The sequence below is a fragment of the Lonchura striata genome, chromosome 10, assembly GCF_050655825.1.
Source record: "Lonchura striata isolate lonStrDom1 chromosome 10, ASM5065582v1, whole genome shotgun sequence".
Taxonomy (NCBI): domain Eukaryota; kingdom Metazoa; phylum Chordata; class Aves; order Passeriformes; family Estrildidae; genus Lonchura; species Lonchura striata.
The window spans coordinates 19643005-19668220 of NC_140712.1; the positions used below are offsets into that span (position 1 = coordinate 19643005).

The window sequence follows — 25216 nt, forward strand, 5'->3', positions numbered from 1 at the left end:
TTCATCTTGCACCATTTTTAGGCAGACAAATTCAACCCAAATATTAGTGAACAATTTTTAGAAGGGAAATTCTCTGCAGGTGGGAAGTGATTTGCTGTGTAAGGATCTACATCTGAACCAGTTAATCTGCTCTGTCTTTGGGAACCAGGGCAAGACCAATAATTCTATTGAGAAGGTGTGACCTGAAGAAACCATAATGAGCCCTGTGTTGTGACCAGTGGGGTTCTCTCCTCAGAGCTAAGATACTGGGAACCATTTCTGTTCCCAGGTGACCCATGGCACATCTCAGTGCTGGAGGTGGGGATGGGATGCCAGCTGGGCTGAGCTGAGTGAGCAGCAAGGGGCAGGAGCCTCTGAAGGGGGTGGGGAGGAGGCAGAGTCCCCTTCTGCTGACCAGACCTATCAAACCAGTGTTTAAAATTCATTGAAGCTCAACTTCTCTTTCACAGCTACAGAGGAGAAGGGTTCAGGCAAACCTGATTGTCAGCTCGTGTCAGCCAAAATAACCACTTGAATTTATGCAACTGGTTTAGGTTTTCCCAAGTGATGCAAAACCAGGCAAAGTGGGAGAGTCTCACTGCACCTCAGGGCTTCCAGAGATGAGTGAAGAGTAGAACTCAAAGGCCAGGCTATCTGGGAAGACTTTTGTGAGAACTCTGGGAGAAGAAAAGGATCTAGAACAGGTTTCTTTTGTCTCTGGAGCATGTAATTCTTTAGCAAAAGGAAGTGAAGGGGGCAGGAAGATCTGTGCTGGGTGCTTGAGTACAGGATTAGAGGCAGTGGGAGGGTAGCCTTGAAGGCATCCCCTAATTAATGAGGTTCAAGTGCACCCATATGAAAAGGCACTGAGGTGTTTTGCAGTAACTCCTGTGCTGTTCCTGCGTGTCCCTGTCACCCCACACCCTGGGTGCTCAGAGCTGTGTTCTCTCTCCTCTCCCAGGTGGAGCAGGTAAGTGTTTGGATGCTGAATCCCTGCTCATTTCAGGGTTTTTTGGTCAGAGTACCTTTGCTTTTCCATCAGGATTATGTCAGTCTTGGAATGTGCCTTCCCCAGCTAGTTATGGAACATTCTGGAGTATTGGCCACAGGCAGAGAAATGGTGTAATGGGAAATAATTCAGGGACTGACCAGAGAATATTGCTCATTTTTTGGAGGGTTTGGTACCATTATTGGCATGGACCTTTAGAGTCTCTGCTCTAGTGTGGCAGAAGGGTCTGCTTTCAGAGACTACTTCTTATTTTTACAAAGTTACCATCTTCATGTATAAAATATCTTCTGTTAAAGGAATCTAGGAAAAAAGAAAATATTCTTGATGTTTTTATTGGATGTTTTTCTGCAGAACTTTATTTTCTATACCCTGTGATCTCCTACAAAATAGATGTAGGTTGGTCCTAAGATACCAAGAGTGTTTTGCGGCATCTGGGATAGCAAGTGAAATTGTGGACATCCCCCTGGGTTGCTCACCTGTTCCAGGGCTGCTTTTGACTGCAAACCTTCTTTCCTATACTAAATTTTAAGGTGTTTACTGGTGCTGGGGAGAAGAACTTGTACTTTACAGGCAAACAAATATTTGTTTCCTTTACCCAGTACATACTCCCTTTCTCTCCATGGTTCCTTCTCTAACTCTCCAATTTACTTGCATGTTTTCAAAATAAGAGTCTGGAAGGATTCCCAGTTTGCTCCACTTAGGCATCATTGCAATTATAATTTCACATTTGGCCTTCAGCAGAACAGAGTGTCTCATCTCTTAGAAAGGAATATTCATAGGAAAACAAATAAAAGCACTCACCAGCTGGTGCCTGGTGAATTATACTGTTCGAAGTTCAAGGATATTGAGTATAGTACGTGCTGATTGGAATTTATGTGGATGTTTCACTGGCATCATTTGACTCTTTCTAGCACTAAATTCAGGCAGACATACACCACTGCAGTTTTTGTCTTGCTGTGTGAAAAAGGTGTTTAAGCACTCATGAACTTTCCTTGTTCCCTGTAGAGATTTGATTTGCAAATGGTCTATGTTGGTTTCCCTCTTCCTTGATCCCACAGAATTGCTCTCTTTAGTCCTTTGGAAAACATAGGTGGAGGCAGGCTGTAGCAGCAGCTGGAGTGCCTTGATGGCAGAGTGATTCCAGGCAGGAGCAGAGCTGTGATCTGCCTGCCTCCTGCCAGCCTCAGCCTTTCCTGCTGCTGCTGGACAATTCTCCCCCTTCCCTCCTCATCCTCCTCTCCCATCACCCAGAAAGGGGCTTGGAAACTGCATGTGGGGGTTAAAAGGAAAGTAAAATGCTCTGGTGTTTTCCCCCTGGTGCAAGAGGAATCATGTCACAGCTTCCTTCACCAGCTGTTAGATCACAGCTCACAGCATGGAAATGCTGTCTGTGGTGAAAGGAAGTTTTAAAAGTTAGCATCCAGGAATACTTTCCCCAGAATCTTGGGGGATTTGCAGCCCTGTTTTCCCCTGAACTAGACAAACAATGGAATTGCATCAGTTGTCCCCAGGGTTTAGAAAAAATAAGACATTTTGCAGCTAAGGCTGCACTGCAATAGTGGTAAAAATCCTGATTTTTGAAGAATGAAGTTTCTCTCAAATTGGCTGCTTAGTCTTTCACAATGCTAAATTATTTGCATCAATTGTAGATTTATAAAGAAAATTAACAACAAGATGCTTAAAGGTTACATCAGTTTTGGAACATCTTGCAATGTGGTTTATTGAAATGTCACAAAAACGCATACATGGATTACAAATACATTTATACATTACAAAACCCTTTAAAACACCCACACTCAACAGGTTGTTTTTCTCCTCTGCTTTCTTTTGCTGCATCTTAGTTCTAGGTATTGAGGATGGTAAATGGAGAGACATAAATGGGTTTGGTCATTCTGTACTAAAACCTTCCTTCATATCCCTGTGCAAAGCAGAATACACTTTTTTCTCTCAGCTTATTGATGCCTGCCTATCTCTTATCAGCTGGATGTGTAAAGCACCTGGCTGTCAGCTGTGGCTGTTACCTGGAAACATCACTCAACTCTTAGTGCTCTTTCACCCACCTGGTCCCTAGGTTTATATTAAAAACCTTAACAGTAACCTTTTGGGTTTATCAGGGAGACAGGGGAAAAAGCAAGCTCAAAGTACTTTTGTTAACATATATATTGTATATCAGCCTCAAACTGCTGAGACAAGAGTTAGGTGGGTTTTTTTTTCAGGCTGCAGTGCCATAAATCTCCAGACTGGCTCTGTGGTTTATCGGGGCTGAGTGGCTGAGGTGATCCTCCATAAACAACTCAGACATGTGGAAGATGAATTTTAATGAGTGTTCTCAAAGATAAGTGTTACCTCTTGCTTCTACGCCTCAAATTCACCCATTTTTTATTTTTATGTTATATCAGAGGCTGCTCTGTGCTTTTTTCCCCTCTAATTATCTACACTCAAGCTGGGTTCTGTCAAACCCAGAGGAAAGGGAACATAGCTGTGTACACAGAGGTGGGGTTTCCACCTGGCCTGATTTAAGCAAGGGTTTAAACTCCCAGTAAAAACACCTGGCCTTTTAAAGAGGATGGATTAGACACTTGTGCCTAAGGATTGTTTCATTTGGTTTTGCCTATGCAAAAGGCTTTTGTGTTTCGTGTCCTCTCTGTAAAGTGTTCAACCTTGTTCTAGGAAAGGCTCCAAAGTAAATTAGAGCAGCCTCAGGGGCTGTTTTAACTCATAGCAGCTGAGGCCTTACCCCAGCACTTCACGCTCCACCCTGCGTCTCTTCCACCAACACTCTCTATAATAACCTCAGATCTTCACCTTTTCACAGGGAGAACTCTTTGCTTTGCATCCCTGGTAGGTTTTCCTAGGTAGGCAGGGAAATCACCAGATCTGCTTCACAACAAGCAAAGAGAATGAGAAACAGAGCCCACTGGCCTTGCTGGGAAACAGAGAGTCACCAGTTACTGTAATTGAGTATTCCTGTTTATGTTCTGGAGCACGCAGACTGACGAAGTAGGAAAAACACAGCTAGAATAATTGCTCCTGGGTATTGTGCTTTCATTTACAAACATAACCACTCCTGAAGCTGCTGAGGACAAATTCCCTGAACTTGCAGCATCATGCAATTGCCCTTATGCCTTCTGTGGGGTTTCCACTTTTCTCAGCTCTGACAAATGCTGGTCCCTAACAGAGGCAGGGCAGGGAAATGGATGGATCAGTGGGATGATCCAGTACCAACAAATTCACAGTTACAAAAATAGGCAGTTATTCTTATCATTTCCTTGTTCTGACAACATTTCCTGCCCTCCCCTCAGGTTGCTCTGAAGATTGCCTGGATGACAGACCTGCTTTGAAGCTTGTCAGCCCCTCTGCAGAGCACCTCTCCTGTTAGGTGCTGCTGTCCTGGAGAGCAATGGCTGGGAGCAGGAGCAGGGTGAGGGGCTGTGCTGTGCCAGCAGCCTTTGATCACACCTGGCACCTGCCCAAACGGGGCCTGCTCGTGGGCACTGCTGGCTTTGGGCATTTCTGATCATATCACACTGAAAGTGCAGGAACTGTGCTCTGCCTGGTGAGTTTTATTACCCCTCCTACAGGTTTAGTCATCTCCAGCCTTCTTGGAGCAGCCCAGACCAGGAGAGGGATGTGGGGGCTGGAGATGCTCCTGAGTGAGGTAGCTGGGACATGTCTGCAGCAGCCAGGGGAGGAAGGTGAAGGAGTTTAATTAACAGGGCTCTGCCAGTGCAGTTGATTTTGACAGAGGAGGATTAATGAGCTCTCACAGCTGCAGCCCTGCTGACAGGTCTGTGTGTGATAATGTTTGGCACAGTGTGCAGATGGAATTGAAAACCTCCTTGGCAAGTGCAGCTGTCCTTGGCATGGGAAGCATGGTAGGCTTTAACAATTCCAGCAAGACCCTCAGGGATCTATCTGCTGGTGGCTCTAAGGATGTATGTGACACCTGGCCTGGCTTTGCAGGCTTGTCACCTTTAGCTTGCCATTCTCAAACTGAGTTAGGCTTAGTTATGGTAATTCTCAGCTCACCTTTGGTAATTTCTGGGTCTTTAATGTTAAAAAGTAATTGAATTTAAAAAATTGAAGGGTCCATAGGTCAGTGTTTTGTAAAACAAAGCCTTTCTCTTTGCTCATGGGACAATACTTGGAGAGCAACAGTAGGTGAGGCTCTAAGTAGATCTGTGGCCATGCCTACATGTAAACACTTGTTCTGATCCATGAACCTTAACATTGAAAAACTCATTTGACATCTAGGAGTATGTAAAAGACTATCTCTTAGTGTCACTAGTTTTAGTTATTCTGATCAAATGCAACAGTTTTTTGTTATTCTGATTAAATGCACTGGAAATATGTATTACTGAAAGGGATGGGATCTGCTGCACTCCAATTTTTGGCTATGGATTTCAGCTTAGTGAGAGTTTTGTGCTATTATCAAGTGATAAAAACCCACAAAACACTAACAGTAGGAAAAATAAAAAAGGAAATAGCTATTTTTCCTGATTCAAGTAAGTTGTGAGAATGTAAAGCTTGAGTTTTAGCTATCAATTTTTAGAAACCACTGTTGAAAACTGCTGTGTTGAAACCTGTGTGTGTAACTTTCTTCCTTCAGCTACCCCAGGTCACAATTTGAGCAAATGCCAGTTCCAACAGGCATGGTTCAAGGTAGGAAAAGACTCTCTTTCTTGAACAAGCATTTTGCTGAAAAAAGACATAAAGGAAAAGAATACCTTACTTGGTAGAATCTGGAAAAGAATAAAACTCATAAAAGTCTTTTTTGCATTCACTCCCAGCCCCATGCTCTGTTCTCTAGATCCAGGACTAGGTCTGGAGCACACTATTAATCTCTAGTTTGTGTTTGTATTTTCTTCCCAGGAGGATCACTTTGTGAGAAAACAGAGCTAATGGTACACCAGTAATCATCCTGTAACAATGCTGTACTTGAGGGAATGGGGAAAGGATATTCAGGGAAAATTCTACTTGCATTACTCAGACTCACCATAGCTTGTGAGGTGCCAACCTCCCTCAAGGACAAAATGTCTTACTGCAGCTCTGGTAAGAGCTTGGGGCTGGGAGCTACCAACACCAGGGTCCAGTTTCCCTGTTCAGAAGTACAAGCAGAAAAACCCCAACCAAAATAAGTCATTCATCACCTCCTCCCCTACCAAACACTTTGATATTATTGGAAGGATCAAGATTTCATATTTTATCCCTGACTCTCACTGGTTTCCTGTCTAATCCTGAGCCAATCATAAAAAAACCAAAAACTTTGTTCATATCAGCCTTTTTTACTGACAATACCTCTGAGATGTATGAGGATGCATAGATTAATGCTGGTAAATTCCTTGGAGATTCCTGGATACAATCAATTACTTAAATCCCTGACTACACTTTTGTTCTAGAAGTTGTCAGCTGATCTCAGGAGCCCACAGACCCACTGCTCAGCTCTGCTCTACTCCTGGGATGAATCAGAAGCTGAATTTTCAAATGTTCTAAAAGCTCATTGTTTGCACAAGAAACAGTCCCCAGCATTGCTGCTCAATGGATTGTCAGGAAAATGACTGCATAGATTCTGAATTATAATTTCTGTCACAAAATAAAGCCTGCTTAAATGGCATTTAAAGCTAATAATGAATCTTGAGTGGTTGAAACAATTGTCTCACATCTTTGTTCTTTCTCTCCTTGTACAGCTGATGGAAATGTTGTCAGTGATGCTCAAATGGTGAGGCCGCACACAAACATGGGCATGGGATTGAAAAAAGTGAGGAGGAAGGCTGAGGCTCTGATGGTTTAATTTCTGTGGAGTTTAAGCTCAGGTTTGCCCGTGTGGCATTTCCACAGTTGAGACAAAAAAATGGTCAGTGACATTTCAGAGCAGAGAATCCAGCCCTAAAGAATGTACCACACATTTAACTGATAAGGTGAATCATCATGACGTTAAGTGGGATTGAAAATATGTGGTTTTTCAAGGTAACCTCTTGGAGCTGAAAGTGAGTAGTTAAGCCATAACTAATTACCATTATTAATTTATTAGTCCCAGCCTTACTGACATGCTTAAGTCTCCTAAAGTCTTGAGTGCATTTATTTCTGCAATTGCACAGAATGGCTTAAACTTTGCAGTTGGCTTAGTTTGTGGTCTGGGAATGGCTTAACACTCAAAGACCTGGGAACAAACACACCCTTGGTCCTGCTCCAAATCCTGCCTGTAAACCAGGTGCTCAGCTGCAAGCTGCAACTTAGGGACTTGTTATTCTGTATTTTGGGGTCACCAGGTCTCTGGGACCTTCTTGTCCAAAAGACATGAAACATAACACTCAACTCCTGCAGGAGACTTCACTTTGGGGTTTTGAAAAGCTTTTATCAGCTGCATAGCTGAGGGGTTGTGTCCCAGGCTCACAAATGTCCCAAGCAATCTGTCAAGCCAAGTGCTGTAAACACGTCAGTAAAGCTGGTGCTGAACAGGTGGGTGCAAACAGAATTGCTCAAAATCCTGATAAGGGCATCTTCAAAGCTTCTGGTGGTGCTTCCAGTGAGCACCTTCCACTTGCAGGTGAGATAAGAGGAGGAATTACTGACAAGCTTTTAACTTGATTGAACTCCCAAGACTTGTTAGCAGATACACTACCAGCGAGGGAAGGAAAAGGAGTTTTAGCTTACATGGGAGGAAATTCAGGTTAGATATACAGAAGAAATTCTTTCCTGTGAGGGTGGTGAGGCCCTGGCACAGTGTGCCCAGAGACGCTGTGGCTGCCCCATCCCTGGCAGTGCCCAAGCCAGGCTGGAGTGGATGGGGCATTGAGCAGCTTGTTCTAGTGAGAGCTGTCCCTGCTCAGGGCAAGAGTTAGGTGAGCCTTAGGTTTCCTTTCAACCCAAACCATTCTATGACTCTTTTCTTCTGTGATTTGATCTCCTTGTGCCCCTGTGCCCTCAAGTCTCTTCCTCACAGCCCTAAAGAAATGCTGCTGCAAACAGGCTGTGCAGAGTGGTGGGCTGGATAGAAATGCTTCACTTGCTGCCTCTCTGAAAGGCTGACATTGAACCTGTAATTAGGAAAGGAGCTAAACTCATTATTTTCAGCAGCTTCCCATTGAACCACATTGGCCAGGTTTTGGTAAAGGCTGAGAAGGTAATTTTTTCTTTCAGCATACAGGGTATGTAATACAGCATCTCAGAATACAGGGTAAGAAAATGCAGGCAAAGAAGAAAAGTTGCAATTTTTTTTCTTTGCTGAGAAGACAGATCTTCTTTGCCTTCTGAGAAAATGAGATATTCACACAAAAGATGAGTAGGATTTGATAACGCCAACTATGGTTCTCAATTATATATTTTCTCTTCCCTCACAGGAATTGATAATGACATCCTTAATAAAATCCAGAAGAAAAAAAACATTTGTGTGCACAAAGAGGTGTACAGGGGCTACTTGTGAGTATGGAAAGCTAATGAGAAATCTTGTTTAGACATACATATTTCAATTTCTCATGCTGAAATGCTTCTGTTTGCTGTACTTTTAACTGTGCCTTTTTTTTTTTTTGACAAAGTGTTTAACAGGGGGATTTAATTAGTGCTCATCTTTAAGTCATACTTAATGACTTATGCATTATTATAACAATATCTTGATGACTTCAGATTATATTGATAGATGCATAGAATACCCTCAGATTGATGTTTTGGTGACATTTCCAAAGTTTCACGTTTCCTCCCCTCTTCCCCTTAACCTGCCAGTGATGTAAAGTTCCTATCCCAAGGATCTTCCCAGTACTGTCCTCCTTTTTTCTCTTAGTTAGCAGTGCAGTAACAAAGAACTTGATATTCAGCATTCTGTAGCCTTATCAGCATTCTTAATACAGCTACTTGATGCCTAAGACAAGAAAATTTCTCAAGTTCATGTTTTGCAGAGCCCATATTTGGGTAATCTTGTAACAGTTAATCAATTTATCTCTTTATTGCCACTAAGTCATGGCAAGCTTTTCTCATTTGGGTGGATATTGGCTATGAGAATTTAATCTCTGTGTCTCTTTCTCCTCTTGCATCCAAGGAGCACTGTTACATTTCATTTTGGCAGAGGCACACACAAGCTGCTTTCCTTTGCTACTCCCTAAATCAGCAGCCACCATTACTAGATTGCCTTTGGGCATGTGTACAGTTTATTCTCTCTTGGCTGCAGCCTTTGACAAAACATGCACAGAACTATATTTGATACACATTTTGTGGGATCACACACCTAAGAGAAAAGTGTTTTAAAGGCTGTGTTGTTTTAGTTCTAAACTTATCTAATTATCTGAAGCTGATATTTTTCTTGGTTTAGATGAAAGGAAAGAAAAACTAGTGCCACAAGTTTCCTTTCTTCTCTGTTTTCAGCTGAGATCGTTGATTAGTTTTCTGATCTCAGCCAACTTCCCCTTAGATTTTTGATTGCATGAGCTGAATAAAACCGTCCTATTAATCATGTAGGCAAACTTTGGGAAGGTTTATGCAATTCAGGAATTGCTGTATACTTATAACACTACACTGTCTGCAGTAATCAGTGTTGTCACTGAGCTTGTGCTGGAACATCAGGATCTGGCCCTTCAAACATGACCTTTAAGTCAGGAGGCAAAATAAAGCATTGCCAGGTTTTTTTATCCAGTTCCTCTAAAATTGCTCATGTGTACAAGTAATAATCTTCCTGATGTGTAGCTTCCAGCTCCTGAACTGATGGCTCCTGATCCTCTCTTTGTGAATCCATTTGAGACCCTGCACAGGTGTGAATTCTTCCTCTCCAGATCTTGTTGAAAGAACTGGAAAAATGGCTTTTATGTTCACCCCACATTTTTATTCAGTGGTTAGAGAACGATTCTTTGTGCTGTGACAAACCCTTCCCACAGGTCCACGACCATTTCTGTTTTGCAATGACACAAGGTGGTTGCATCACCAAGTTTCACTTGATGGTGTGAGATGGGTGTCACTACGTCAGCAGCAAGGGGTAATTTCTGATCAGAATGACACGTATGGAACGTAAATATGTTCCACCACCAAGCTTGTCTTTGCCCTTTTTGTTGTTCTGCACCTCCTGCTGCAGTGATACCACGCTGCAGGGATGTTGAACACCGCAGGTTGGAGTGGTGACTGGGTGAACTCTCAGGGAAGCTGTGTGACCCAGCGTGCCCCAGAAACACCCTGGCACTGAAGGTGTTGTTGGGAGGCGTTTGCCTTTCCCTGCTGTGGCAAACTCATGAAGAAACACGTGTGGGACCATGTTTCATGGGCAGACACGCCAGGTAAGCTCAGCATCTTACCCAATCCTGCCTCAGTTTCCTTGTCTGCAACGTGGCTGCAGCCCTTAGCTCCCTTGGCAGGCACCTGGAAATGCTGCCAAACAAACCTGTTGGGAGACGCAGCCAAGAACAAATGTTACGTGGCAGCAGTGCTGCTGTTGATTACACTTCCCTTGGCCTGTCGTCATTCCCGTAGTTTCCTTCCTAGCTCCACCCTCGCCCAGGGCTCTCCGGGGCAGTGCTGCCAGTCTCCTGCGCTTTACTACCACCATCCCCGATGTCCTCGGGGTGTTGGCTTCGGTGGGACTTGGATGCTTTGGTCTTGGTTTGGAGCGGGTGGGCAGAATGCAGGTCCGGGAGGGGAGGATGATGCTCCGAGCGACAGGACCCGCGGGGGGATGCTCCAAGGGGGATGCCCCAGGAGGAAACTCCAGGGGGATGCTCCAAGGGGATGCTGAGGGGGGGATGCTCCAGCGAGATGCCTCAGGGGGAGGCTCCAGGGGGATGATAAGGGGGATGCTCCAGGGGGATGATGAGGGCGATGCCCCAGGAGGATGCCCTAGGGGGGATGCCCTAGGGGGGATGCCCCAGAGGGGGATGCTCCAGCGGGATGCTCCAGCGGGATGCTTCGGCGGGATGCCCCAGGAGGATGTCCCAGGAGGATGCTCCAGGGGGATGATGAGGTGGATGCCCCAGGAGGATGTCCCAGGAGGATGCTCCAGGGGGATGATGAAGGGGATGCCCCAGGAGGATGTCCCAGGAGGATGCTCCAGGGGGATGATGAGGGGGATGCTCCAGGAGGATGCTCCAGGAGGATGCTCCAGCGGGATGATGAGGGGGATGCCCCAGGAGGATGCTCCAGCAGGATGCCCCAGGAGGATGCTCCAGCGGGATGATGAGGGGGATGCCCCAGGAGGATGCTCCAGCGGGATGCCCGGGGAAGCGGCGCGCAGCGGATGCCGGCGGGGCGGGTTGCGGCGGCCCCGCAGTTCGGGGGCGGGCGGGCAGCGGAGCGCGCAGGGAGGCGCCGGCGGCGGCACCGCCCCGGCAGGCGGGAGGGGACGGGGACGGGGACGGGCGGCGGTGACAGCGGCGACAGCCACACGTGCCCGGCCGGGAGCGGCGGCGGAGCGAGTCCCATGGGCGGCGGCGGGCGCGGCGCGGCCCCGGCCCGGCCGGCAGGTGAAGGCAGCCGGGGAGCACACCTGGGCAGGGCAGCCCGGCGGCTCCGGGGAGGCTGGTTCTGTATCGGGGAGGCTGGTTCTGTATCGGGGAGGCTGGTTCTGTATCGGGGAGGGTGGTTCTCTATTCGGGATTTTTTCTTGTTGTTTGTTTCTTTGCCCGTTTTCTGCCAGCTCGGTCGCTCTCGCTGTTCCGCCGCTGGTGCTTCCCCAGGCACCCCGCAGAACGAACTTTGCCGTAGGAGGCTCGGGGTTACTTCGCTTTTTTTTTTTTTTTTTTTTTTTTTTTTGTGATGCTGCTCCAGCGACTCGCACCTTGTGTGGATAGTTCTTCTTGTTGCTGTTGATGTGAGAAAATGATGCTGCGGAATTTCTCTCCGTCCTCAGCCACCTCTCACTGAACAGACGCATCCCCACGTGCACTTGCTGACTGAAATTGAGTTGGTTGGCTGTGGACTTTGACTAAATAAATAAGCCACTTAATAGTAACATTAAAACAATCCCTAAACTAAAAACAAACAACAAAGTGGAACATTCACACAAGTGCATTGACATAGCGGAGTTGTTTTAAGGGTAACTTTGAGGGAAATGTATTGCATAAGGCATAGTTTGTTGCTTCTGTGTTTTTTTTTTTTTTTTTCTTTTTTGTTTTTGGTGGGGTTTCTTTTGTTGGTTGTTTTTTGATTTTTTTTTTAATAGCTGTTCATAAGATTGTAATGAGAAACAGTGTGAATTTTCATTGATATCCTCCTAGCACAGCTATGGCAACTGGCAGGGATCCATTTGGTGCCCTTAGTTTTATGGCAGTCAGTTGCTCAGAGCACACTGAAAGCTGAATTGCTGCTATGTGGCATTAAGAAAATAGAAGTTCTCACCTGGCTATCTTACTATTAGGTTACTGTGATTAAACTGTAGAATTTGTCATGTATTTTGTAGTAATTCTCAGAAATTATACTGGTGAGCGAGTCAATTTAACTGTCAAGATGAATGAGTGTTTGAGTAATAATCTTGTTTGATTTCTTGCTGCTGCTCAATGCCATCATAAAATAGCTTATCACAAAGCAAATAAACTTGCATGTGCTGTAGCCTGACGACGGATTCAGTATGTGTATTTTCACTTTGCTGTACCCGTGGAGGGAAAAAATCAAAAATGATGCAGAGAGGAAAACATAATTTTATTTCTTAACAATTCTGTGCTTTAAAAAAAATAAGAATGGTAAATCTTGTGCAGTTTAGACAGGTTTAACTTTGATTATATTAAAGGAGCTGTGGGATAGTTTGTAGATGTGTGGGTTTAAGGTGTCAATTATAAACAAGGGCATGAGGAGAGGCACCGCTGTCATTGACAGGAAGGTGGGTGTCTGAACAGCCCAGGGATTCCTGTAATCATCCCCTCCTGGGACAGTGCATGGGGCTGTACCAGTGCTAGAAGTGTTGCTTACCATGTCATTCAAGGTAATTAGAACCATTACTGGCTCAATGTCACTAATTTCACAGCTTTTTTTTTTTTTTTCCCGATGTCTTTTGCATTTGGTAATGTAAGCAGCTGTTTTTGGGCCAACTGCACCTCTTATTTGAGCAGATGATTCTTTTAAAAATCTACCTGCTCAGGCAAGGAACACTCCTGAGGAGAACAGGGGTTGCACCTGGGATGTTGAAGTTCACTGGGATTTGGTGGAGCTGGAGTCAGGTTGTGTGTGTGGCTGGAGTGGGTTTGGGACAGGGGATAAACCTCACCCCAGAAGTTTTTGGTTGGTCCCACTGACATTTTCAGGCAATACTGAGTGTCTGCTTCTCCTCCTTTAGTCTACACTGTGCACATTTGCCCATCTTGAATTTCTCACAGACAGCAGAAGGTTGACATGAGGCCCCCACCAGTGGCTGTCAAATTCAGGCAGGATGTGTGTAACAACTTGTGCTGTCACTTCATTGTGAGAATTTTGAGTTTTTACTGTTTTGTTCATCCATCACCGGTACCATGAGCTCATTCTAGTGTATGAGGTTTTGAATTCTGGTCTCCCAAAGTTGGGGTCTCATCACCTGGGGTCCCTCTGCCTGGGCAGGGGGACAGGGAAGCTTTACCTCAGCAGAGGAAAGCAAAGCATGCCAAGTATGCTCTGCATTTCCTCTGTGTTGTTTCCACCCTTGAGTGGAAAATTGCTCCCAATTTCCTCAGATTTGGAGGATTTACATTGGCACTCTTCCCACATTCCCGTTTTACTTCCAGTTGTACTTATTAGATAACATGCTTGCATAGGAGCTTGTTTATAAGACAAAGAACATTTTTTCTTCAATCTATTCCTATTTAACTTAAGCAGTTAAATGTTTCCTGGGTCCAAGGGATCTGTTTCCTAAGGCTTAACTGGTCCCTCCAGGATTGTGAGGATGTTGGAACCACGAGTGCCTTGAACTCTGATTTTAAATCACATACCAGTGTAACAGCTGATCCTGAGTGCACCTCTGTTTCCTGAGATGTTGGATGCTGTAAAATCACTATAGAACCAGATGGAATATTCCTATTTGGACAATTTACATGTCTCAATATCAAGGCTTTTTTTGTATATCCCACTGTAATCCACATAAGGTTTTCTGTGATCCACATAAGAATTAAATCCCCATTGTCTTCTGTGTGAGAGTTCTAATGAGAACCAAGAGTGATAAGAGAAACTGGGCCACGTCTACCATGTTAGATCAAATGATGATCACCTTTTTAGATACCTGGCAATTTCTGCCTGGGGAAATTAGCCTGGGTGTAACTACAGGTTCACCAGCATAGCCAGGGAGTGGGTTGGTTGCTGCGTGGGCAGATGGTTTTGGTCCAATTTAGGGATCAGTAGTAAGGAAGAAAGGAGACTTTGTTTCTGTTAGGTGTTCTTCATCTTCCTTGGGTATTTGGTATCTTGTGAGCTGCAAGGCACTGTGGATGTGCAATCTGTCTGTCCTGTCCTGAGGATGTCACCTCCTGAGGCACATTTGACTTTTGGCAGCCCTGTGGCCTCATGCCTTGCTGTGCCAGGGTAAACACTTGCAGGAATATAATTGTATTTATAATAACTCATCAAAAACCTACTCTGGAGTGATATAAAGGAGGGTCATGTTCTATTTTTTTATTTAATATTTAGGGATTACAAATTTTTCTTAATCAAAACCTTCAGTCCTTTAAACAGCTACACAGCTAGAGGTAATTTTCAAACCCTTTAAACTATTCTTTCAACTTAGAAATTACTTAGTAAAATATTTGTAAAGACTGTAGAAAATTACATGTTAATTACCTTTTCTTGAAACATTCCTAGATGGTTTTGAACTTAGGTTGTTTTGCAATACATTATATATTAAGACAAATCAATTATCTTGGAGGGAAGAAAAAAACCTGTGGTGTGTGCCAGTTCAGATGTTTGAATGGTGTAACATAAACCAGATTCCTTGAATGAACCTCTCTTTCAATTAAGAGAGATCATTAGAGAGGAGAATGCAGAAGTGAGAACAATCTGAGTGATGTGGAGTAAACAGAGAACAATTATTTATGATTTCACATAATTCAATATGTTGAAGAGGTAAGAATAAATGAGCAAGATTCAAAGATGTTTTATTCCTAAGATCCTCTTAAAAAAAAAAAAAATTCCTCCATAGCTAAATTATGCTTTTACTTTTTTTTAACACAAGCATAATTTATCTGTGGAGTTCATGCTCCAATATCTTCCTGTTAAAGATACAAATGAATTTTAAAAATTGTTTGTCAAATTAAGAGAGAAAATGCCAGGGGCTCTTAATCACAAAGATGCAGGTACAATTTTTAGCTGAAGCGGCTCCTAAACAGATTCCTGGAAACAAGGATTATTTTGCAGGCAGAATCATGGCATGATTTGGTGACCTTAGTCTTCCCCTGAGCATCTGTTTTTGGTCAGAGTTAGAGGCAGAGATTATTGGGCTAAGTGGATATTTGGAGTGATGTGGTTCCCTTGTGTCCTGTGCATGATGGAAATTTGGATGGGTTTTCCTGGGATCACTGCTGTTTTGACTGGAATAATTTCAAACAGGTGAACATTAGATGCAACTTCAATTTCCACACTTGGGGGAAAAAGCCTCAAGTAAATAGTATGCTGTGTTTCCTTAAGTTTTGATTAACTGGCTATTCATAAATGTAATCTGTAAAGAACACAGATGGAGCTGACCTTTTGCAAGGCTACACTTCTGCTGCAAAGCTCCATTGTGAAATAATTGGATTATTGTGGGAAAATCTGGAGCATGTAATAATTTTAGTTTTGATTTCTATTTTTTTTAAAATGCACACTACTTGCCTAAGGTGACTTTTGGTTCTTTCCTTCACATAGGCAACCTGTTGACCTTCAGGCATTTCTTTAACCCTTGCTCTGATTCTTTCACTGCCTCCTGTCAAACCCTAGGTGGGGACTGATGGAGACAAATTGTGTCTGTGCTTTCCTATTGACTTGTGAGGAAAACAGACCCCGGAGCTCAGAGGCTTCAAGTCTGCCTGTGGAACTGAAGCTGGATTCCAGTGTGATCATGTAGGTGTCCAACCCCTCCTGCCACCAGAGAGGATCCTCATGCTGGGCAGGTTGGATGTACTCTGTGACCACTTCTGGCCTTTAAGGAGAGCCTCTTGGTAACAATTTCTGCTGGTTTTGAGTTCAAACTAATTAATTTGCTTGCTTGCCCCAGGTGTTTTGGGCAGTGTGTGGTGCAAGGCAGGGTGCAGTGACCTGGGGATGATTTTTCCTCCTGCATGGTGGGTGCCTGGTTCCTGTGTATTTACACAGATGCTCCTTCACTGGCTTGTTTTCACTTTCCCACAAAAACAGCTTGCTAAAATGTGAGCTAAATACTAGCGTAGCTTTTGAGATCTTTGTTTGGTTTTGTTGGCCTTTTGGGATAGGGAGAAATAAAGGGAGTTCTTATTCATATCCTTCCTTTCTGGGAAGCACTTGTACCCTTGGCAATTCTTCCTGTTGCCCACTCCTAGAACTGTAGATGTCTGTGGAGTATATTTTGCTTTACTGGAAACTTTAAGTTTGGGAGAATTTCACTGTTTTGGGAATTCTTGGAATTGTATCGCTTTACTGCCTTGAGATCAGAGTTTAGAAATAAAACAGTACTGCTTTGCGTAACACCAAAAATTAAGACACAGAAGCAGCTCTATCTCTTTAAGATTTATGAGTGTCCACTTTAATTTTCTCCTCCCAAACAGATAAGCCCTGCTCTAGAAGTTAAGTTGTTAGGCAGGACAGGGTATATAATCTATATTGTTTGATAATCTTTTAATGGGGGTGAATGGAAATGAGGGGGCCATGCTAATTTATTTGAGCAGGCATTCGTCTGTGTTGCCATTGATGTGGAGGTGGTGATGATCAGGAGCTGTCAGCGAGGATGGGGCAGTCTCTCTCTCAGCTCACTTTATCACGGTTGTGAAGGTTCTTTTTTTTTAAAGTCTGACTCATTTGGGTTTAAGTGAGGAGAGATTAAGAGCTCAGTTCTTTGAAATTTTATTGGATGCAGGTTCCCCTTGAAGTAAAATCTTATTGAACCTAATGGTTTTGACAATTTCAAATAAAAATATCCAAATGAATGAACATAACTCATCCCCTTGTCGCTGCTTCCCTCGGTTTGAAGAGGAGTGTTTTTTTTGCTGTCTTCCCTCATGGGAAACATCTGCAGATCCAAATGGCAGATCATTAATGCTCATTCAATAACAGGCTTTGTTCCCAGTTTCTTCGACTTGGAAACAATTAACTGGAGAGTTTTGTTTTGTCTTGTTTTCCTTTTTGAATGCAAACATCTAATTCCAGTTATATATTCTAGTGGGTTTTGTAGAAGTCCTGCTATTTGGGGTTGCTTGTAATTATTTTAGAATAAATGCTCCCTACTCAAATTCAAATAGTGGGAACGGTGCCTTTGTGGTTGTGGTGCGATTTTAATTTATTTTATTGTATAAGTGGCTGAATTTTCTTCAATTCTGTAAAACTGTAAGATACAAATCTCACTACAGGCATTCAGGAAGGCTTCTTGTTCCGTTCCTCCCATTCAGCAAATGCTTCACAGTAGCATTTAACAAATAATCTCTCTGGTCTTTGATAGTAAGCAAACGAAAGCTGATCCGACATTCACCTACTTGGATGCAAAAGTTGTTTGAAGCAGAAAACCTGCAGATCTGCTCAGCTGACTGGGAGCAGTTTGTATTTCAAAACACTTGCCAGATTGGTGACTCCTGTCCATACCTGCTAGATGGAGGAACTGGAATGTGAATAGCTCTTAAATCCATTTTAAAAAATATTACTACAACTTTAAAGGGTTTATTGACACCTGCTGAAAAACTCTGGATTTGAGCTTTATGTGATTTTAATCCATGAGCCAAACCAGGAAATGGTATAATTATGACAGCTGAATTAAATACCTTTTAGTCAGTATTCACCAGAACTAAACATCCATGATTATAAATGCAGTGTTTTGTTGGTTAATTAGGGGCTAAGTAGTCATAATTTGTGCACTTAACATTTACTTTGAGAATAGGTGAATGGGGCAAATAATGAAATAATGACAAGTGGTCAGCTTGATCTGTTCTAAACTATCCTTCCTGGAGCTATGTGTGCATGAAAGGAGGATGAAACACAAAACAAAAAACTCACGGTGGTAGCAGTGGGACAGCCAATGTGGTTGGGCAGCAAGAGCTGTAAATATGATTAAGGGAAGGTATTTAAAGTTTAGCAATCTAACCCACTCTGCTTATGGCAAATATGCCTCAGATAAATCAGGCCCTAATAGTTTTTTAAGGACTGCACAATGTGTCTGCAGGTTTTCATGGAGCAGGTTTGTCATACTGAATCATAGAAAAACTGAAAGTGAATTTTAAATTGCTTCATCAGGTGTCATCCTAGCTCAGCAGTGACAATATTCTGTTTTGTGGAGCTTTTCTGATTCACTTCCAGGAACCAGAATTAACAAAGCCAGGCTTTGCTATAGCTGAGGTTCTCTGAACTTCTGCAAGTAAAATCCTGAACAGGTTACTTATTATTCGCCCCAGCAGAGTATTCCTATGCTTTAATTTTTGTCCCTTTTATTCAAGCTTAAAATAGTTACTGAAATCATAGTTGGTGGTTTTCTTATGGTGTTGCTGCTGCCTGTATTTAGGGACTTCATCTTTATCAAACCAAAACCCTTTGGCAGACTTTGAAAGTGCCATAGTATAATTGCCAGTCCATGTTGAGTTAATTTTACAAATGTTACCTGATCTTCTCAGTGAGAAAGCAATGCTGAAACAGAAACTGGAGACAAGGTGCAGATTTGGAGTGCCAGGAGGCTCAAAACTCAGATGGTGAATGGAAAGAGAAACCTCAATGCTGGCATTTAGAGATGTGTGCTGGCACATGTTCAGTCCTTACAGTTGGAAAGAAAGGAAGTTTAAAGGAGATTCTTTGGGTTTGTGTGCTGAACACTTTGCTGTCATGACTTCAAGGGAGCAATGTGACTGGTTTTGATGTATTGCAATGGCTTCTTCATATTTAAAGTACTAAATTATTGTCCAGAGTGAGACCCTCAAACACTTCTCCAAGATATTCCTAAGGGCTTTCTCTGTCTGTGCCCCTTCCAGCTTTCTCACTGTGATGCCCAACTCTAGATATTTAAGTGCTGTTATTTTCTGTAGGGAGGCTTGTGGCTCTGTCAGAAAATCAGGGTTACTACTGATGCAATTCCCTCATTCAGTGCCATGCTGCAACACACCAAACTCTTTTCTTTAGAGTTCTTCAGCCTCCTCCCTTTGGGAATTAAAAGACTGCAAAGCACTGGTTCACTTTACCCCTGGATACACTGAAGCTCTGAGTCTGGCTTGTGCCATGTTACTGTTGGAAAGAGGAGCATGCTGTAGTAAGGAGAGAAAAAAAAATGAAAAGGAAAACCAGTAGGTTTTTGTCCTTCTCAAGTTGTCATCAGGGCATTTTTATGAATCAAAAGTGTTTTGTTTGGGTTATTTTGGAAAAATGTTAAATAAAGAATCACGCAGAGCTTTTAATAGACCTCTCCTCTATAGTCACTGAAATTTGATAAGAAGTGACAGTAATAGTAGTTATTTAGGGAGAAATGCTGGCACATGGACAAGTAATTTGCGTATAGTCACAAGCTGCTTTTATTGAAATATATGATTTAAGTGCTAGTAAAAGGCATGAGTTGATTTGGCCTCCAGTGGAAATGAGTCTCCGATTTCCTTCCTAGGTTTGTTTTCCCTGAGAGTTCTGGAAAGGGAGGATCTATTTCTGTGCACCTCTTGTTATAAAAATAAACCTTTTGTTATGAGGGAGGTGAGCAGGGGCTGAAAGGAGAGAGTGAGGAGGAAGGAGGCTGCAGGGCTGGATTCCACCAGAGCTCCTCTGGCAGGGACCAGCTCCCTCAGCATGTCTGTACCTGCTTCCGTCCTGGTTTTGTGCTGTCCCTCATGTGAGTTCAGTGACTTCAGAGCTCTTTTTATCTCATCCTTACTCTGCTTGTGCCTACACCTCTCCTTCCCCTTGCTGCTCACCAGCTTTCCCTCTCCCCCTGCTCCTCCAGGTGCCCTGCTCCAGGTGCCAGGGATCTTCTGATGGGATTGGGAACACGGAGACAAATGATAAACCAGATTCAGTCAGTGGGAAGAAGTGTCCCAGTTGCTGGTGGGATCTCAGCAGATGGCACAGTGCTTTCCAGGAGAAGGATCTGCCCCTGCAGGATCTTCCTTGGAGTCTGGTTTGAGGTGCACGTCATCAGTGCAGGAAGCAGATCTGTCTGCTCAGGTGTCCCTGGAGAGCTCTGCTGCCCAGCAGATGTTGTTTGCACATATATAAACATATGTACATATGTAAAGATCATATCTGATTGCCCCATTCTGGTACAATCCCACAAATTCGACTGAAAAAGTTGAAAGGGCATTTTTTTGCTTACACAGGTACAATTGTAAGTCACAATATTTTGAACGAAGCTCAAAGACTGGAAGGAACTTGTGAAATATGTTTGTAAAAATACACCCAAACACTTCCTCATTCATTTCCTCTATACATACTCATCATTTTTCTTCTGTTTTAGAAAAGACAGAAGCAAAATGAAAGCAATACTTTCATAAGCTGGAGGCAGGTGCACCGTATTTTCTCAGTAACTTTCACTATCAGATGCTATTTTAAGATGCTTGTAGCAGCTGGTTGTTCTCTTATTTCTCATAGTTACTGTCTGCTCATAAATGTTGAGAAAAAAGCCCTCCAGATTGTGCAAAAGAGCCTCTAAGGAGTTAAAGTGTCCCTGTTCCTCTGTTGCTGCTAAGTGGAGGAGGATGTGTGCTTGTTTCATGTGTTTGTGAAAGATGAAGCTCATCACATTTGAGCCAATTAAAAATCAAAAAGCTGAGCATAGGATCTAAAAACCCGTGAGTCTGTGAAAAAACCCCAAACCCAACCAAAAACAACAAACCCCAAACCTAAAATAGAAAATATTACTTTAGATGCCCTTATTATCTGCACGTAACAAATAGGCTTTTCTTTAAACTTTGTATTTACCCTTGGTGTTACTTCTGCAGAGACGGTAGATTTCTTTCATCCCACATCAAGAATATAAAGCTGGTTTGTTTTGGTTATCTTGTTTCCATTGAAGCATGTAAAATTGTTATTTGTGAAGCACTTGTTGTAGTTTGGCTGACAGCAACAGGTCACGTCTCTATTTTATTTTATTTTATCTATTTAAGTTGAGTATCCTGATACTCTCTGCAAATGGATCTGTTACAAAAGAGCAACAGAAGAGCAGGATCTTTATCCACAGACTGGCATAATTTGAAGCCCTGCAGGGAAGCTTAAGCTCAGTGGGAAGATTTGGAAGCTGCCCAAGCCATGACCCTGCTTTAGCAGCAAATCACCTGTGCAGTGAAGATTTTACCTGCACTGCATCAGTGCACTCCCTGTGATGCTTGCTAGTGCTAAAAATAATTCTAACTGATTTCCCATGGGTAATTAGCCTGTGCAGAATCAGATTGAGATTAGACTCCTTGTTTTTCTGGTGCCTTATCAAATGTAAGTCCAGGTATTTGCCACATGCTGCAGGGGGAAAAGGCTGTCTCAGTTCATCCACATTGTGCTGTGGGGAATTCCATGTCCCTTGCTGCCTTCTGGGATCACACCCAGCTCTGCCTTCCACTTTGGACTCGGCTTTTTTTGCAAAGGAGGCACAATGCTTGCTTGAAGGTGTTGATGATCCAAGGAGCATCCTGCCCCCTGGTAAAGTATTCCCTGTTCTTTTAATAACTTGCTGCTGGGTTTGGAATGCTCCAGGGCAAACTGGTATTTCTGAACAAAGGATTACTTTATTTGGATGATATTTTCTGATCTCTCTGGCTGTTGGTGCTTGGCAGAAAGCATTACCAGATAAGGGACTGAAATAAGTTATTGCAAAGAGGGAAGTGTTGGTTTCTTTAGAAAATGTCATTCCATTCCTAGTAATGGTTTATCTTTGGCTGAGTTTGAGCTAAAATGATATTAAAATCCTGGGGTAATTGGTATGTTCTGTTATAGAAGCTCATGCAGTGGTTGTTCAGGCAGCAGAGAGCTATTCCCTGATATTTTCCTTTCTCTCCCAGGGAGGAATGGTTTCATTTATGACTCCCAGAGCCAGAAGACTCGATATATAGCAAAAAGATAAAAGAAGAATATGAAAAAATGTCCTCAGTCCCTTTTCTCCCTGCTCCCTTATCACCTTGTCAGCCTTGTTTCTCAGTGCACTGAATTCAGACATTATAAACCTAATGGAGGTTATAAACTCATATTAGAACTGTCCATAGCCAAATATTGTATTGCATAAGAGAAATGTAATTATCTTTTTCTTGTGATTTGTACAATGTCTCATGCATTAGGTTTTAAGTCAGTGAATGTGCCAGACAGGCAGAGACTGGGGTGAATATCTTATTCCAGGACAGCCAGAATCAATGGAGGTTTTACACTGAGGGAGTTCCATTCATTCCTTCCAATTTGAACTTATACTAATATGCATTCAAGTGAGGAGCACCTTCCTGACAGCCTCTGATGCATGTGTTGGTAATTTCAACTGCCATGGATTTAAGTGTTTATTAGCATTTAGTTGTAGCTGAAAACACACTGTTTTCAAATTTAGAGGTGGCTGGCATGCACACTGACCCAAAGTTTTCACCTTCATTGGATAAACAAATGAGTACAAGGATTAATAGATATAATTAATCTAGAGCTGTAATAGTGCTGGCATGGTGCTCAGATGTGTTTTTGTCATCTTGGCTGACTTTGAAGGTGATACTTTAAAAATATTAACCAAAAGCATCTTCAGTGTGCCTGGGGCACTTCTGGGTGTGCAGGGAATGGTTCCATAGTGAAGAAAGACAGTTTCTTCTATAATTATATAGTGTGTAAATCAATTTGGGTTTGTTCAGTCTATTTGCTTGGTTATATTGAGCACTTTTATAATATTTTCAGACTGTCTTGCAGTGTTTCTCACTTGTGGCTTTGCTGGCTTCCTGTCAAGTCAGTAAGTGAAGTAAGGATGATTTCTCTAGGCTTTCAGTGGCATTTGAAATATCTCTTATAGCCACCTAGTAGAACATCTAAAAAATCATTTATCTCTAAATATTATATGAATTTAAGGGAGTGCATATGGAGTGTTTTACTGAAAGAAACCAAAGCACATAAAAAAATTAAAAAATTCTGAGGACCATAATTAGAAGATACTTAAGGGAGGACAAAATGCTAGAAGTATTTGTTCAATCATAGTGAGCTGTGACCAATTTTTCTGTCAATAATCCTTTCTGTCTTGTCCCCATTGCCCCCAAAAGAGGAGATGGCAAAATAAAATGATATAATAAAAATGACAGGTGCAATCAAAAGCAGTGTCTCTGAAGGAAGAGATTAAAGTATATGGATTCTTCTGAGCATTTGAGATTTGGCAGCATATTAAAGAGAAGGCTGAAGGCGATAGACTGAAAACATTATCTTTTTCTTGTTACTTAAGAACAAGGAGCCATTCAATTAATCAAAAACAACAGAGTTAGAGTTAAATTGATAACAGGAAGTGTGTCTCTTTGAAAGTTTTCTGTTTGCAGATTTTTACTACAATGTGCCATTGAAAGGGGAAGAATAAAGAGGACAAGCTTAGACCAAGAATTTGGCAAAATATGTTTTTTCTCCTGTGGTTGCTTAGAGAATATTTGGTGATACACTTGGCCATGAACTTCTGAGGATGAGGAAGGAAAAGGGAAAACTTCTGGCCTGGGGAGGATAAGGACTACATGAACAACATGTAGGTACCAAGGGCAGACTTTCTACATGCAAGGGAGAATTTGTCTCTCTTTAAAATAAAGTATTTCTATTGATGATCTTCTGTATGGAAAAGAAAAGCAGAGGAAATGGATGTGGGAAGAAAGAAGAGCTGTATGTGTGAATATGGGCTGGCCCCAGCAATCCTGGCACCCCTGGCTCCAGCAGCCCTGGGGAGAAGGGTGGACCCCATTCCCAGTCTTCCAGGGATCTCCCTAGGGAACATTTCTTGTCATGGTGCTGATCTGTGTGTCTTCTGCTTGAACTGAGGAAATGGAAAAGGGCCATCAGTGGATGCCTGATGTCAAAGTGCATTTGCCCTTCAGACTGTATTTACCCTTTTCTCAGATGAGGACACACTGTGTATTTGTTGTTAATTGTGTATCATAGCCATCATTCGGGGTAACTTGTTTGTAAATACAACCCTTAAATGAGAGAAGTTGTAGCTGCAGCAGGAATGTGGGTGTAAAGGTTCAGAGGCAGAGGATGGTTAAACTTCCAGGCAATCCAGTGACCAGGGTTGGGTTTATTTCTTCTGTGGTGTTTCAGGCAACCTGCTGCTCCCTGTGCAGCAAATATCACTGATGTTTGCTCCAGTGTAGGAGCTGTGAGGTGGCAGCTCAGTGGAGCCATCTCTGCTGTCTTGACAAAAACCCTTTTAATTTTTTTTTTTTTTTTTTTTTTTTACATTTTGATTCCACTGTGTTGTTGCTGGGCTTGAGGAGGACTCTGCCCACTCTGGGTTAAATGCAGGTAGATACCAGAGACACAGTGTGGTCCCTGCACCATCCTTTCAGAATGGGCATTTCCAATCAGCAGCTGAGGCAATCTAACTGAGAAAAAGAACATTTGACTTGGGGGAAGCAACTGGAAAAACCTACGGGAACCATTCTGCTCCTTGGTAACAAAATCCCAAAGCAAACAAAATAACAACAACGGCAGTGGGTCCTCTAAGTGAGAGGGGTGGAGAATAACAGGAAGGGAATGGGAAGCAGTAAGTGCCTTGGGAAGTGGATGTTGAGCTGGGCTCTGCCTTTATTTGCAACATTTTGGCTCCAGCAGGTTTCAGCAGAAGTGGGCGAGCCACGCAGAGAGTTTAAATGACTCCCAGCAGCGTGTTTCATAATGTTTTGTGCAAACGTGTTTAGCCCAATAACTTCTGTTGCTGGCACGTGAAGTAACGCTGCCAGGGAGGCTGTGGCTGCCTTGTCAAGATTTCGTGGAGGCAGGGAAGGGCCTCAGTGGAAGCTCTCAGCTGGTGTGAGCAAATCCAGCCTGTGCAGGGCATCAGGTGCTGCTCCAGCACAGGCATCCCACAGCCATCCCCATCACATTGGGCTGGCAATTACGGCTTTTCTCCTCCCTCTGTAATGCTGTTGTGCTTCAGCCTGAGTTCACTGAGAAATACAAAGGCATGGTGGGGCTTTCTGTGTGAAATCTTCCTCTCTCAGGTTCACAAAACTGTTTTTACACAGTGGTGTTGTAAGGGGAAAAAAA

The 25216-nt window shown here is 43.0% G+C and overlaps 1 protein-coding gene across 12 annotated transcripts in view; it reads left to right on the forward strand.

Annotated features, from left to right (window-relative positions):
• Positions 1-407: 407 nt before the first annotated feature.
• Positions 408-25216, forward strand: part of MCTP2 (multiple C2 and transmembrane domain containing 2) — a 128236-nt gene continuing 103427 nt past the window's right edge. For 2 of the 12 annotated variants that reach the window (XM_085588903.1, XM_085588902.1), the window contains exon 1: positions 10249-11421. In XM_085588903.1, coding sequence (XP_085445029.1) covers positions 10585-11421 — 837 coding nt within the window. In that variant the 5' untranslated portion in view covers positions 10249-10584. The other 10 variants (XM_085588906.1, XM_085588907.1, XM_085588905.1 and 7 more) reach the window with 10 other exon arrangements.